General features: G+C 33.9%; 1 protein-coding gene across 50 annotated transcripts in view; it reads right to left on the bottom strand.

Annotated features, from left to right (window-relative positions):
* The window catches only part of LOC106882136 (uncharacterized), a 104,425-nt gene that overhangs the window by 50,223 nt on the left and 39,256 nt on the right, over positions 1 to 14,946 (bottom strand). For 17 of the 50 annotated variants that reach the window (XR_016241827.1, XR_016241825.1, XR_016241826.1 and 14 more), the window contains exon 1: positions 10,240 to 10,490. The exons of 24 other annotated variants lie outside the window; for them this stretch is intronic. Coding sequence is in view for 4 of the 26 variants with exons in the window: in XM_089351951.1 (XP_089208077.1) it covers positions 10,240 to 10,301 (62 nt within the window). In the remaining 22 variants the exon portion in view is untranslated. Of the gene's footprint in view, positions 1 to 4,405; positions 4,547 to 5,127; positions 5,193 to 10,239; positions 10,491 to 14,946 lie in introns of those variants that run through there. 9 more of the 50 variants (XR_016241839.1, XR_016241832.1, XR_016241837.1 and 6 more) reach the window with 9 other exon arrangements.

The raw sequence follows: 14,946 nt of genomic DNA on the forward strand, positions 1-14,946 counted from the left end.
CAAGGATATAAACAGGCCAATACTAGTTGTCAAGTAGTGGTGGGGGACAAACACAAAGACACACACATAAATTCAGGTTCCACCTACCAAACTCATAAGGTTTTGATCAGCTCAAAGCTATAATAGAAGACACTTGTTCAAAGTGCCATGCAGTGGAATTGAACCTGGAGTCATGGGGGGGGGGGAAACAAATTTCTTACCACACAGCCATGTCAATGCCTATCATGTTCAATATCACATTATGCTTAAGTTCAAATCCCACCAGGGCAAATGTTGCCATTTGTACCAGCAAAATGCTGATATGAATCACCGAAGCTATTTAATTTTCCTTGCATTAAAATTGATATTGACCAAAGTTTTCTCTTTTACTAAGTGCTACTAGATATTAAAAACATAAAAATAATAAATGCACATCAAAATAATTTAATTTAACTAATAGCATATAGAGATAAGCTCTAAATAAGTTGAGTGCACAAGTAACCTAGTTTTAACCCCAGTTGTAGCTATTTTACTTCACATTCTTTGTGTTCTTACAACACTGTTTTTTTACAAAAGAAAGTAACATAACCAACTAGGTGTACAGAAGCCTAAATTTCTTAAAGAAAAAAGAAGATACTAAACATTAAAAAAAAAAAATAAGGACAGTAAAAATATCATTCTTTAAACTTATTTTCCATCTACAAAACTGGTCTTATGATTAAGAAACATTAATAAAAATATTCAGTTTTGCATATTAAGTGCTAAATGAATGAATAAAGAAACTTAAAATGAACAGATTGTTGTGGCATGTTTTTCATTGACTGGAAGCAATAGACAGGTAACAAATGGTATTTCAGAAACAGAATTGTTGCAGTTCATGAAAGATGTGTGACTCACACTTAGGAATTCCTCCTTAAAAACTGATTGGAATGGAATGTGTTAGAGAAAGAGAAAGCAGATCAATCACTATTTTCTAAAACTACACACAAAAAATAAGATTCTTCAAATTTATAACAAGTATTATTCATTCACCATTATTAAAACTTGATAGTACGAATTTAAAGACAATAGCAATACATAATAAACAGAAGCACATGTATTGATTATTAGCAGAAATATTCCTGGAATTTCCAATGAATTCCACAAGCATCAATATAAAAGGGAAATAATTTAAAGAAACGAGTCATTTATTACGAGAAAAAGGTGAAGGTTGATTACAAAGAGAATCCCTACTCAAATCCTCTTATACAGTTATACTAACTGATTGAACTAAATATAAAAGACTGTTTAAAATAATTTTAATAAGTTTCTCATGAACAGAATTTATAATCTTGTTTTGATTGTTTGTTGCAGACATTTCTTTTCAATTATATATCTAATGCTTTTGCGAAATGGAATCTGTTCCATCCGCGAAATGCATGGCTGTCATCTCTTCTTTAGATCCAAGAGAGCCTTTACATGGTCATTCGACCTATTAGAAAGTGCAGCTACATCTTTCTCAAACCGCACTACCATCTAGAAAAGAAAAAAAAAAAAAAAAGCATCCACTAGACAATGTAGTCCTGAAAATATTAAAAGATGGATTGGTGATGTCTGAAATGCCTTTCAGGACAAACTTGGGTTTAAACAACAGTTTTGAAATAAAGATTTCTAGTAATTTTTTTTTTTTTTTTTTTTGAGTCATGGTCACTTTGTAAGAATGATTCCAATGACTTACAAGTACTTATTTTATTTTTCAATGCTGAATTTGAAGCAGTTATATAATGGAAGAAACATTTAACCCTTTAACATTCAAATTATTCTTAGTTACGCTTATTTATTCACATTGTTTTGAATTAATCATACATTATGTTGTAGCTTTGAAATTTCGATGACGTAATTGTCTATTTTTACAACGACATTGTAGGGTAGGTGTGAGAGGCTGGATCTGGCCAGTTAAATGGTTCTTCCATTATATAAAATATCGTAGTCGTTGCCAGTACCGTGTGACTGGCCCTCGTGCCGGTGGCACGTAAAAGCACATCCATCTAGCTGATCCAGAGATTGGTCTCACAATACAATACTCCGAAAATCTGTTAGCTCATTTTCAGTGTTTCAGAAACTTGAGCACGATTGAAACTACTTAGAATAAAATAATTTTTTACACTGACATAAGGCGATCGATTTTCAGATATGGCTGTAACCAATAGGATCAAAACTTATGTAGCTTGATTTGAATGAAAAAACGAAGTGGCGTAGCTTCAATACCACAGCGATCAATAACTTTTATCGTTATGCACCCCACTCTTATTTTAATAACATTGGCACAAGACCACAGACTTCTAAGTCATTTGACCAGTTCTTTTTTCTTTTATCAACTCCTGAGAAAACGAAAAGCAAAGTTAATCCTATGTACAGTATTGACTGGTATCGATTGTGAATTCATTTCAGTGGGGCACAGGCGACAAGGAAATTATATCAATTTTGAGAGAAGTGGGTTAGTCGATTACGATGACTACGTTACTTGACTGGTACTCTTATTTTATCGACCATGGCAAGATGAAAGAAAATGGTGACATCGGTGGGGATATGTGTGTGTGTGTGTGAATGAATGAATGAGAATTTGACTTTCCTTCCGTTCAGGAATGCCCTGAGGAAACACTGAAAACACCAGTTTCCGAGAAAGATTTCTAATATCCGATGGGATTTGAGTCGTGCAAATTAAGTATAAACACAATATTCACATACCCCAAAAAATTAGTCTTTCAAATGTCAAAATATAAAAAACAAACAATAGAATTGTTTCTATTTCATTGAAAAATAATGAAAAAAATCATTATTATAATTACGGTAATAAGATTACACAATAGTTGCTAAACTGGAGGAACAAGTTCATCGGCGGTGCTCCAGCATGGCCGCAGTCAAATGACTGAAACAAGTAAAAGAGTAAAAGAGTATATATATACACACACACATACATATAGATGTGTGTAGGTGGTGTATGCATATGTATGTATGATAATGCCATGAATTCCAAAATAAAACAGGAAAATCAACAGCAAAGGGAAATTACCAGATTACATCATTTTATAAACTAAATAAAGAAAAGCAAACAGGCCCCGAAACGAGGTGACCTGACACAAATAAAAACTAAACAAGACCACAATCAACCACACATTTACTAAATGCTGTGCTACTATTTTAGCGATCATTGCAGCATGCTTACTAAAATGTGATTAGCACGTCTGAAAAAGATCGAGCGAAGAGACGGCCGTTAGAGTTAAACAATCGTAATTGGTGGGGTTTTGGAGTAACAGTTCCTCGAAGTAAAGATAAACAAAGGGATCTGGTCAAATTTCACCTAAACACTTGAAGTATTTCAAATTAGAAAGTTCTCTAGTAAATAAATGTTTATGTTAATTTAAAAATCTGCCTGCAAAATCTTATAAAATGATAATGTTCCAAAAGATGTACATGTTTGTGTTATATATGAAAAATAAAAATCTTCGACGAAAATGGTAAATACCATAATATCATAAATATATGAAAAAAAAAAAAAAAAAATTGAAACTCTTGAAGTGGTTGGAAGAAATTTAACAAGATCCGTATTCTGTTAGATGAAACTCAGGAATACTTTTTAAAAGTGGTGGAGGATTTACTCCTTTTGGATCTGGTGGAATTTCTTCTCACCACTCGAAGTATTTCAAATTTTCACCAGATTATAATTATTTTTTTTTTAAATGTAGTTTTGTATGGAGATGACGTAAATTGTAACTTCTTTATTAATTTCTAGAAAAAATGAATGCGACTTTTGTCGTTAAAATCAGAAAAAAATTATCAGGAATTTCAAACTTTTTTCTGTGTGTGTGTGTGTAGGTGCTCCACTCACATTTTTTTCTGCCCACGAGGTTGGGACAGCTTTTAAAATGTCAAGTATTGCGAGATCAGTTTTAACTTTCAGTCTTTGGCGATCTATAAAATAAATACTACAGAAGTTAATTTTATCGATTCTATCCATTTCCCGAACAAGTATAGTATTGTGCTGATGTTAACAAATCATTATTAAAATACTACGTAGCTACTTCTGTTATTTCTACAACTGTATCTATAATTTACTTGGTTTATTAAGTTGGAGTTAGAAAATGGAGTAACAAAGTTTTAGCAAAATAAACGTTCAATTTATAACGCAAACATTTTCTAAATACAGTATATCTTTTTAAACGCGAAAGTGACAACGAAATAACGATTGGCAATTTTATATCTGATTTTTTTCTATGGTTGAACGACAAATACGAGTTTACACTTTCAACCTGTTTTTTAGGTACATACATACGAAGCCAAAGAATATATTTATTAGTCGTTAAAAAGTGAAAAACATGATGACATCGAATCTCTCTCCTTTAAAACAGTACAGTAATTTTTGTAATCATAATGATACATCACTTACCAACCACCTCGAGAGTGACTAACTATAATAACGAGCCAACGATGGAGCCTGTTGAAGTAATTCGGATATGGAAAAGCTTTTTAGCACCAGGATGAATGACAAGTACATTTATATTCAAGAAAGAAAAAAAAAAAAAAGAAAAAAAAAAAAAAAAACTTTCATTTATTTTAGGTCCGAAACCTATATTTAAAACACTATTTCAGTCTCAAGGATTAAACCGGTAAGATATTTTGGTCAATATAAAGATCTTCAGCTGTGAACAAAAAATAAATAAACCAGCCTGCTGGGGTGTTAACAAGTATGTAGAAAACGAATATAAAAGAAAAAATTGCGCTAACGACCCAGGGAGAGGACTTTCTGAAAATTCACAAGATCCGATTTTTCCCGTCATAACTTTCGGTAAAATGGATATATATTGATTTTATTATTTTTTTTTTACGGAATCCCACGTTTTTGGTTATGGAAGATCCGATTCTGAAAGAAAAAAAAAATTTCACAAATCGCATTTTCAAAACTTCAATTCCCCCTCCTCCCTCATTTTTCCTTCACTTTTTCCGGATTAAAATTTTTTTATTTTATTTTGCGAAATACGTAGAAAAATACGAAGATTACGATTCTGAAAAAAATATATATACTTCAGGCCTTCAAGCAGGCTAGCCACATGCTAGAAATAATAGCCAAATCTCACAAAACTGCGATAACAATGTAATCAATCTACTCACCTTTCTGCAAAGATTTCTTTCAGAGTAATTTCCCGCAGTAATATGACAAAGTAATTCAGGTGAAATAGACAAAACCGTTCATTTTCACTTTTATACAGCGGGATGGCGGTGAGAGGAATTTTAGGTCGGAGTTTTTCATAAAAAAAAATTTGAAATTAAAATTTATTTTTATTTTTTCCATATTCTTAATCTCTGTAGTTTCCCACGTAGATTGATTGAAAGAAAAAAAAAAAAGCTTTAAAAAATGTTAACCCCCCCCCCCCCCCACTTTAATTTCACCTGAATTACTTTGTCATATTACTGCGGGAAATTACTCTGAAAGAAATCTTTGCAGGAAGATGAGGAGATTGAAATTTTACAAATAAATTTTTTTGAGAATCGTAATCTTAGTATTTTTCTACGTATTTCGCAAAAAAAAAAAAAATGAAAAATAAGGTGAGGGGGGGCAATTGAAATTTTGAATTTTTTTTTTCAGAATCGGATCATCCATAACAAAAAAACAAAAAAACAAAACAGATTCCGTAAAAAGAATCAATATATATCCATTTTACCGTAAGTTATGACGAAAAAATCGGATCTTGTGAAGTTTCCGAAAGCGCCGCCCCCCTCTAAGGTCGTTAGCGCAATTTTTTTTTTTCATATTCGTTTTCTACATACTTGTTAGCACCCAGTAGGCTGGTTTATTATTATTATTTTTTTTTTTTTGTTCACGGGTGAAGATCTTTACATTGACCGGTATTTTATATCAATATGGCTTTAAGGACTTCGATAGCGGACAGTTTCACTTTCAATATTACATAACACGCTTCGAAATATCCCCCCACCTCCAAAAAAGCTAAGTATTATGTCGACATGATTCATACATCTATTTTATACCACCACAGACACGTCTAGTAAAAGTTTTTCACCGAGCTAAATGGGTATAACTACAAATGTGTATTCCGACCACGACTTTCTTTCTGAAAGACGAAAAGAAGAGTTTCGAAACTCCCCTCATATCCCCAGAAAAAAGTTTTCGCAGGAAATCCCAATATTTACATCCGGATTTATTTCATCATAACTTTCTAAATACTGGATATCTTTAAATAAAATATTCTACAGATACGTTTCAAACGGTGTAGATGTCGGAATTTGATGTGAATAAATATTAGGGGATGGGGTCGGAGAATTCTGATATAATAGCAATCTTCATTATCTGAAACGTATTTGCTGTAAAATTTCGTTGAAAAATAACTACTTTTCATAAAGTTGGGGGAAGAGGTACACATCTGGAGTTATGTCGCTTGGTGCTAGTTTAAGATTTTAGCTAAAGTTAGATAGAACGACTCTGTTGGAGTTGCAAACAACATCAGTACATATCCTGATAAGCAACTTAGACGACGAACCAATTAAGCTGTGGTTGAGAGTGTTACTTATAATATATAACTATAAGATACTAATCTTTCAGTGGACAGAAGATAGATATTTATTTTTCTCTGATGAAAGTCTAACATGACCAGAAACTAGCCAGATCGATTCCATTTTTCCTAACAACGGACAAATAAAACTTGTATGGTTGGAAGATGCCCAGAGGCCCCAAGTGTCGAAGAGTCTTGGGAAGTTACAATACTATCAGGTCATTTATAAAAAAAAAAGTGCATAATTACATAGATATATTTATATATCTAGTGATAATTGTAAGCGACTCTCAAAGTAAACGGTAGAATTTGAAGAAATTAAGAATCCCACAAAATTTATTTCCACGTTTAGCAGGGAAATCAAATCTTTGTTTACCGTAAAAGGGACAGCTGTGGGCGTTTCTGTCTTAATGAGCCTCAATTGTGTAGTATACTCAAGCCTGTTTTAATAAATTAAAAATTTTATTCCTTTTGCTTGGATATTTGGCCTGGATAATTTGCATAAGAAAAAGAACGAAGGGAAATAACTCGCGTCAATCAGTGGCAGGGGTAAGATAAGAAATGTACTGAATGAAATTCCCCGTTTATATTTATATACATATATATATATATATATATAAAAACATATGTAGATATGTTGGAGTCAGGAAATCAATATTCGAAGCTTTCAAAAGGATATATATATATATATATATATATATATATATATATATATATATATATATTTTTTTTTTTTACTGAAACAAGTACAAGAGAAAAGAGAATGAGATATGTGTGTGTATAACGTAAATTAATACTGTAAAATTAATTTCTTCCAATTATCTCTCCTTTACTTTTAGTGTAGCTAATAATTATCTATCTATCTATCTAGATAATTATTAGCGACACTAAAAGTAAAGAGATAATTGGAAGAAATTAATTTTACCGTTATTAATTTACATACTATGTGGAGGCGCAATAGCCCAGTGGTTAGGGCAGCGGACTCGCGGTCGGAGGATCACGGTTTCGATTCCCAGACCGGGTGTTGTGTTGAGCGAAAACACCTAAAGCTCCACGAGGCTCCGGCAGGGGGGTGGTGACGACCCCTGTTGTACTCTTTCGCTCCAACTTTCGCTCACACTTTCTTCTTGTTTCTTGAATAACTTTGCGATGGACTGGCATCCCGTCCAGATGGTGAACACACAAGCCATAGAAACCGGGCCCATGAGCCTGGCTAGGCTTTAAAAAAAGGACGCAAAAAAAGAAAAAAAAAAGAAATTTACATACACAAGGAAAAGATATGATCTTTGCAAAGAGAGGAACAGCTATAAACAGTTTTCAGGCTTATGAACCTTATCAGCATAGTACAATTCACTTATATTGGCTTTCATTAATCATGCCAATTATACTGGTCAAAATTCTTCCGTATCTTAACTCACTATATGTTAAAACTACTGTCAGTTGATCACAGCAGTATTGAGTAGACTAAGCTGACGAAGTCTAATCTAACCGAAATATGTCCCTTGTCTGTATATAATAACTAAATTTCTCCCATAAGCTTGTAAATTATGTGCAACTGATCCTTAATTTCTTGACATATTCTCCTGCTTGACAGGTAGTAAGAATTACCTGCTAGAGTTTTGTTTGCTGACACTGAGAAGTTTCAATTAGTGCATCATTAACCCATACCTGTCATTCAGTGCATCATTAACCCATACCTGACAAAAAATACTAAAACACATATATTCTACTTAATGTAAAGAGTATGCCTTTTCTTTTCGTTTATTCAAACGTTTAAGCTTGGATTTTGTTAACATTTCCCTCTTCTATTTCTTTTAGCCCCCCCCCCCTTTTTTTCTGCAAGAAAAAGACGCTATTATGATTCTGGTTTTGAATACATCCATGATCAGAAAATGCAAAATAAATAAATAGAAAAAAAAAAAACAGGAAAAAATTTTAAATAATTTTTTAAAACAATATAAAAATTACATACAAAAATAGGAATGTATTCAATAATGAAAGCATCAACTAAAAGAATAAAAAAATTTTAATGAACAGCTTTTTAAATTTTCTAAGTGAGGATGAAAGTAAAATTTCAAATGCAAGCATATATTCATTTTTACGTTTCAAATGCAAACGAAGTATATCTATATACAAATTAAAAGGTACTTTATATAAATATGTTTGTAATCGCATACATGGTAGAAGGGAGTTTCTAATTAGAAATAACAGAATTTACTGATTCTGAAATTGATGGCCAAAACAAACCTGGCTGCCGTTTTTTTTTTTTTAAGTATATTAAAATATGTTGGAGGGGTGGGGGTTTAAAAATCAATGCCTGGATGAACAAGTGATTCCAAACGTACGTGTGTGTGAGTATATATATATGTATGTATATGTGTGTGTGTGTGTGTGTATGTATGAATGAATGAGGCAGATTGGACGGAGAGAGAGTATGTAAATGATCACGTTGACTTAACCTAGAATTTTCCGATTAAAGATCCACAAGAAAATATTTCCCATACACATTGATAGTTCCACACTCAGTGTATGTATATAAAAGACAGATTATATTCCTAGAGATTGCCTATGTATAACAATCATTATAAAGGATTAATACATTTGAAAACAGTTATTTCGGTCACAAATGTAAAATTGATCGAATGTTGAAAAATGAATATTTATAATATAGAAACTTTGGAAATCAGCAGAGAGAGAAAATTGGAGATTAATTTACCAAATTAAAAATAAGAACACAGTGGAAGCAAAATAAATAAGGAAAACTGAAAGATGAATATCAAAATGTAGCCATCAGTGATATTTTAAAAACGATAAAAGACTAAGATTTCGAAGCACCAGATCTATTTTAAGTATTTTAAACGGAATTTTGGCAAAGATTGCCGAATTTTTGACTTTCATGCGTTTACAAATAGCTGCAATTGTTTAGCATCCCGTCAACCTTGATAGAACAGTCCAAGGATCAAAGGCATTCCGATCGTGTTCATAGAGTATATTGGACCACATAGGTATATATATATATTTTTTAAAGATGGTCGTATGTAACCTGAGGGAAATGTGGCTGCTATTTACAGCAAGTCGAACGACCACAGTATGAAGAGATTCCTAATGTGAGCGCCAAAATGTACACAGATGCATGCATAAAAAATGCACACATTTGATGCGTGCACGGGACATCGGCAAGGTCGTACACTGCAAAAGTGATGTCCATGGATCAAATCTAGCTTGTTGCATAAGACAAAACAGACATACATGCATACATACAGACACATGCAATCAACCACTAAATAGAAATCGATTGAAACCATTATTTTTTTTTCTTATTCATTGGTGAATGAGGTTTATACCAAATATAGAATTTTAAAATAAAACCACAGAACTATAAAATTGATTGAGAAGGAAGGGAAAAAAATGATCCTCGCTGTCAAGCGTATCTAAAAAGCAACAAATACTATCGCATTTACCTAGATTCTAGCAAGTTAAACGAGAAGTTAAAAAGAACGTGCATGCAAACACACACACAAATATACGTACATAGAACACTAATAACATATACAATCAAGCTTAAATCTAAAAAATTTTCGTCATAAGAAAAACACTAATCGATTACACTTCGATTACAGCAAGATCATATATATATATATATATATATATATATATATATATATATATATATATACACACACATACATACACACACACGGGTTTTCCAGCTTACCTTTTCCTCGGAGAGCTCTGTGAGTTAATATAACCTCGATTCTTAAGAATTGGCATCTGCATATTTCTAACGGAAATCTCTAATATATGAAAGATGATGTAAAACAGTCACTGATTGATATTTCAAATAAGACACCGGGACGGTCTTAGTAGAGAGAGGAGCCATATGCTACAACGTTGAGATGAAAAATATGGACTAAGACGTCGCCGAATAAAGTCGATGCGTCTGACAACACACAGACACTGATATATGGGCAACGTATATGAAATTAGCTGGGGAAAAAAATTAAAAACAAACAAAAACCTAACGATACTTCCTATTGGTTAGCAGTAGATAACTGCAACCAGTGAGTAAACCCGAAATATCTGGATTTGAGTTATTTTCTCCTCCCCTCCCCCCATCCCCGCATACAAACGGTTTGAATTTGTGTATAGTAGGTGAGCTGGCGCACTAAAAATAGTTTGTAATTATTAGAAACCTCATACTACTACTACTACTACTACTAGATTACACACATACGCAGATACAGTTCGGGGGATACCTGTAACATTAAAGTAACAGCAGCAGTAGCAACGAAGTGGAAAACGGCTATGTTTATTTGGAGTAATATCAAGGGCACATGTACGCTTTTACGTAACCAGTGGAATTTTGTCATACTTAGCTTCTAAAACGAATTTCTCTTTCATCATTCAATAATGTGGGATCCGTGTGCTTATCTATATAGAATATCAAACCTACATTTACACCAAATAAAGACTTGTGTCTCTTATATTACAAATATTACCGAGTGATTAAGCAGTGGAAGTAAAAAAAAATTAAAAAAAATTCTAGCTGTGTGATTCAATACATTTTAAATAACAATTGTCATAATATTCGCCCAGAAACAAACTTCATTATTAAAATTGGGAAGAAATGGGATTGTGTAGTGTTCATGCCCTCTTGAAGAAAATAAGTAAGAAGAACAAATAGAAATAACTTCAGCTGAGAATCGAAGCGCTAAATGATTCTACGCTAAACTATATCAAACAATTAAGATCTTGTGTATGTGTGTGTAGAAAATAATTGTGCAAAAGATATTTTATATCCTTGTTAACTTAACCTTGAGACATGCATGCTTTTCATAAAAACCATAGGCATAAAACGTAGTGATTCTTACTGATAATAGGAACTAGGTCACTATGCTTGAATATTCTACTCTGGGTCGAAATATACCAAACAATAACGGTAAGTATATTGTTCTTGAAAAGAACCTAAGTCGGCCCTGATTAAATTGAGAGCCATCCAGGTTATTATTTTTTTTTGTCTTTTTTTTTTCTAGGCATGTTAGTATGTCTTTCCCTTTTTAAAACAAGGTGTATGATTTGAGGGAAATTTGATTGGGCTCAAGCAAGCAGATGGACGAATCACTTAGAGACTCCCTCATTGACTCAAAAAAAAAATACGTACACGTGCATGTATGCGTGTATATAATTCGCATGCACTTCCATTTTAATTTTATTTTGCGTCAAGTGTACATGTGTATATAGATGGAGAGCGAAATGAATGGTCAAGTGTATAAGGTGTGTCCAGGAGTTCAAATCCCGTTGGTTTACCTGAGCTCATTTAGCTGCCAGGAACAATTATCAGGGCTAAACACTCACTGGTTGATAACACTGACTACAAAAGCGGAAGAATTTCTCAGTCGCACCAATGCGTGCATGAGCAACACAATTCTAATTTTAAAATTATTTCAGGTATCAAAATGTTTATCCATGTCTGTCAGGTGTCAGGTAGTGTGTTTCCAGCTCGAAAAAAGACAAAGTGACTGAGAGAGGGAGGGAAAGCGACAGAAGTGGGGTGGGGGGAAGGAAGGAAGGAAGGGGGCTGGTTAGAAGAATTCGTTTCTACAGGTAGGCGAAATGTCAATAACACCGCAGTGAAATATGCTGAAGACCTTTTGTGAAGCAGCGATCGAGCAGACCCAATGATCATAAGCATTCCAGCAATGACCTCGTAATTTAAAAAAATGTTTAATCATGTATCTAATACCACACTATCCAATCTAATCCTACATATAATTTTTAAGTCAGTAGGGCATAAGTGAAAGGAAATTTTGTCGCTATATCTAACAGGTCAAACGACCAGCTAGAAGCTCCCTTGATAGCTCCCATATCATTTTAGTTACCAGATGTGATAGAGTGCAGAAAGCAGCAGCTTATTGCTCATATAGCTGCAATAATAATAGAATTCCTGCTTGCTAAATGCAGAAACGAAACGTAATGCTGGTTGTTGCAGCCTGGATAAACAGCATTCATTAACATTTAGCAGTAACGGTTTTATCAAGCAGTCAGTTACAGCAGTAGTGGTACTAAGACTGTAGAGTAAATGAAAGGGAAGTCTCGATTCAGTTTTCGACTGATTATAGTTTCAACTCTTTTCGAATGCATCGTTGATGTCATTGGAAATTTATGCACGCTCTTAAGATTGCATTTCTTTCTCTCGTTAATCTAATAGACATACATACATACACAAGTGAATATAGCTGGCTTCGTAGAACCAAGCAGAATACAAACGTTTGACGTTCCACCTGTGTGTTAAGCATTTTTGAAAAGAATTTTTATAGAGTTGTCATAACCATATGACAACACTAACCAAAATCGCTAGAGTGTAAGAGTAAATACTAAATGACGTACGCAAAAGAATGTCTTCACTGAAATTTCCCTCTTAGCCGGGGAAAGAAAACAAATCTGCCGGAAATTTTAGCGACCCTCAAAGGAAAAAAGAAAGGAGATATTTCAACAGATTAAAATTCTATCTCCCAAAATTAATTTACATGTTTAGAAGAAAATCTGATCATTGTCTGAAAGCAACAGACAACTATGAATATATTTCAATTTATTAGACCTCATTAAACAGAGAACAGTCTGTTTAATCTTGATTGATCAACTGCATCTGGTGGCGAGCAGGGCCAACTTAAAGCATGGGCACACTGGGTAAGTTGCCTAGGGCTTCACGGGTCATAGGACTCTGAAGAGAGCTGGACCTTTGACATGTATTACACAGACCCACTGATGTATGGACATACTTTGAGGTCACGTGAACCAGTAACCTTGCCTTAAGGTCAAATAGGCTCTGTGCCTCAAGAGTAAGCTTAGGAGAGCTGGAAATTAGCAGAGTAAACTGTAAATCGAGCATGGGCAATCTTTCTTGGGTAGTAAAGCTGCATGAGACATGGTTCATCGTCAGGCTGTACTACTTTAAAAGATGCAAGGTAATTTTTCGATGGTGTGCCATTCAGAAAATCCCACAGGCTGCAGTTTGCTCATGACAGTTGTAAATAAAACAGCAGACGGCAACAGGAAACAACTGCTGTATCTTTCCAAAGGAAAATCATGAATCTTCACTTTCTCTTGTAAAATGGACATGGTAAATTTAATTATTTTTTTTAAAGCGAGTTAAGGGAAATAACTCATTTGCATGAAATTGGATAAAAATGCTAAGGAGTGATGTACTGAATGCTATAGGCAAAAGAATTGTAAATTAAGGTTCAGACTTTTCTCAAAAACAGAAATCCCTCTGGCCCTGCCAATTACTAACCTACTGCTTCACTCTAACAGCCCAAAGGTAATGGAAACAAGCACCTGTCTATTTCTCATTTGGATGACCAGTACAGTTTCTGTAAATCATATCTACTGATCTCTGTTCTTGTATCTTCAGCATAAGCAAACCCTTAGATTCATGTCTGGCTTCAGTTACATTGCTCATGTATAGTCTTCATCTGTCTAATTTCTTGGATCAGAATTTTGGACTACTCCATTACTCATTGGTTTCATGGGACTCTCTTTGATCTACACTTCATAAATTCTAATGTACCTCAAAGTTGAGTTGTGTATCCCACTCTTCCTTCTGAAGATTAATGGACTTTGCAGATGTGTTTAACACAAAATCTCACACCCATTATTCTTATTTCTGCTACAGGTGTCTCATCCATATACTTCCTAGAAGTCTCATGCTGGACATATATTACTTTCATAAGAAGAGATCTTGAAAAAGACATCTTTCAAATAGTGACATAGCAACTTTGTAGATATGAATTTCTAGAAACTGTACTGGTCATTCAAAAGAGGAAAAGATTCAAGCTAATAAAAGAGGTACTTTATAATTGTCTACATTACCTTTGGTCTGCTGAATGAATAGCAGAAGGGCAGTAATTGGCAAGGCCTGAGAGGTTGCTGTTTTTAAGAAGAGGGTCATATTGTTACATGTTTCTTCTATGGGTTGGTGAACATTACATACTGAAAGACTGAAATTTTTATGTAAATGGCTTCAATTAGGAATTGAGTGACAGACTAAAATTGATGGAGATGTATATCACCTTCTATGGCATTTTGCCCCTCTATCTCCTCCCTTAATTTTTTCTACATTTTGCCTTCCCCAACTCCTGCATCATAGATTATCCATCACTCCCTGTATCCAACCTTCAATCCTTCTCAGTATTAAGTTGTTGCCTGCCTTCCATCCTCTCATGTCTTGGTCCCTCCATACACTCTTGCAAGTACCCACTTCCCTAATTCCACTGTGCCAACACACTTCTACTCACCTTGTACCTTGAAAAGCCACCAGGACTTGCAGTTTCTATTGATCACTTTCATTCTCTCCTAAAGATAAGTAACTATGTAGCTCCTCTACAAGACTCTGCTTGCCCCTCCTTCCTCTCCTTCCTTCATA

This window comes from Octopus bimaculoides, chromosome 5, assembly GCF_046866305.1.
Source record: "Octopus bimaculoides isolate indiv1 chromosome 5, ASM4686630v1, whole genome shotgun sequence".
NCBI lineage: Eukaryota > Metazoa > Mollusca > Cephalopoda > Octopoda > Octopodidae > Octopus > Octopus bimaculoides.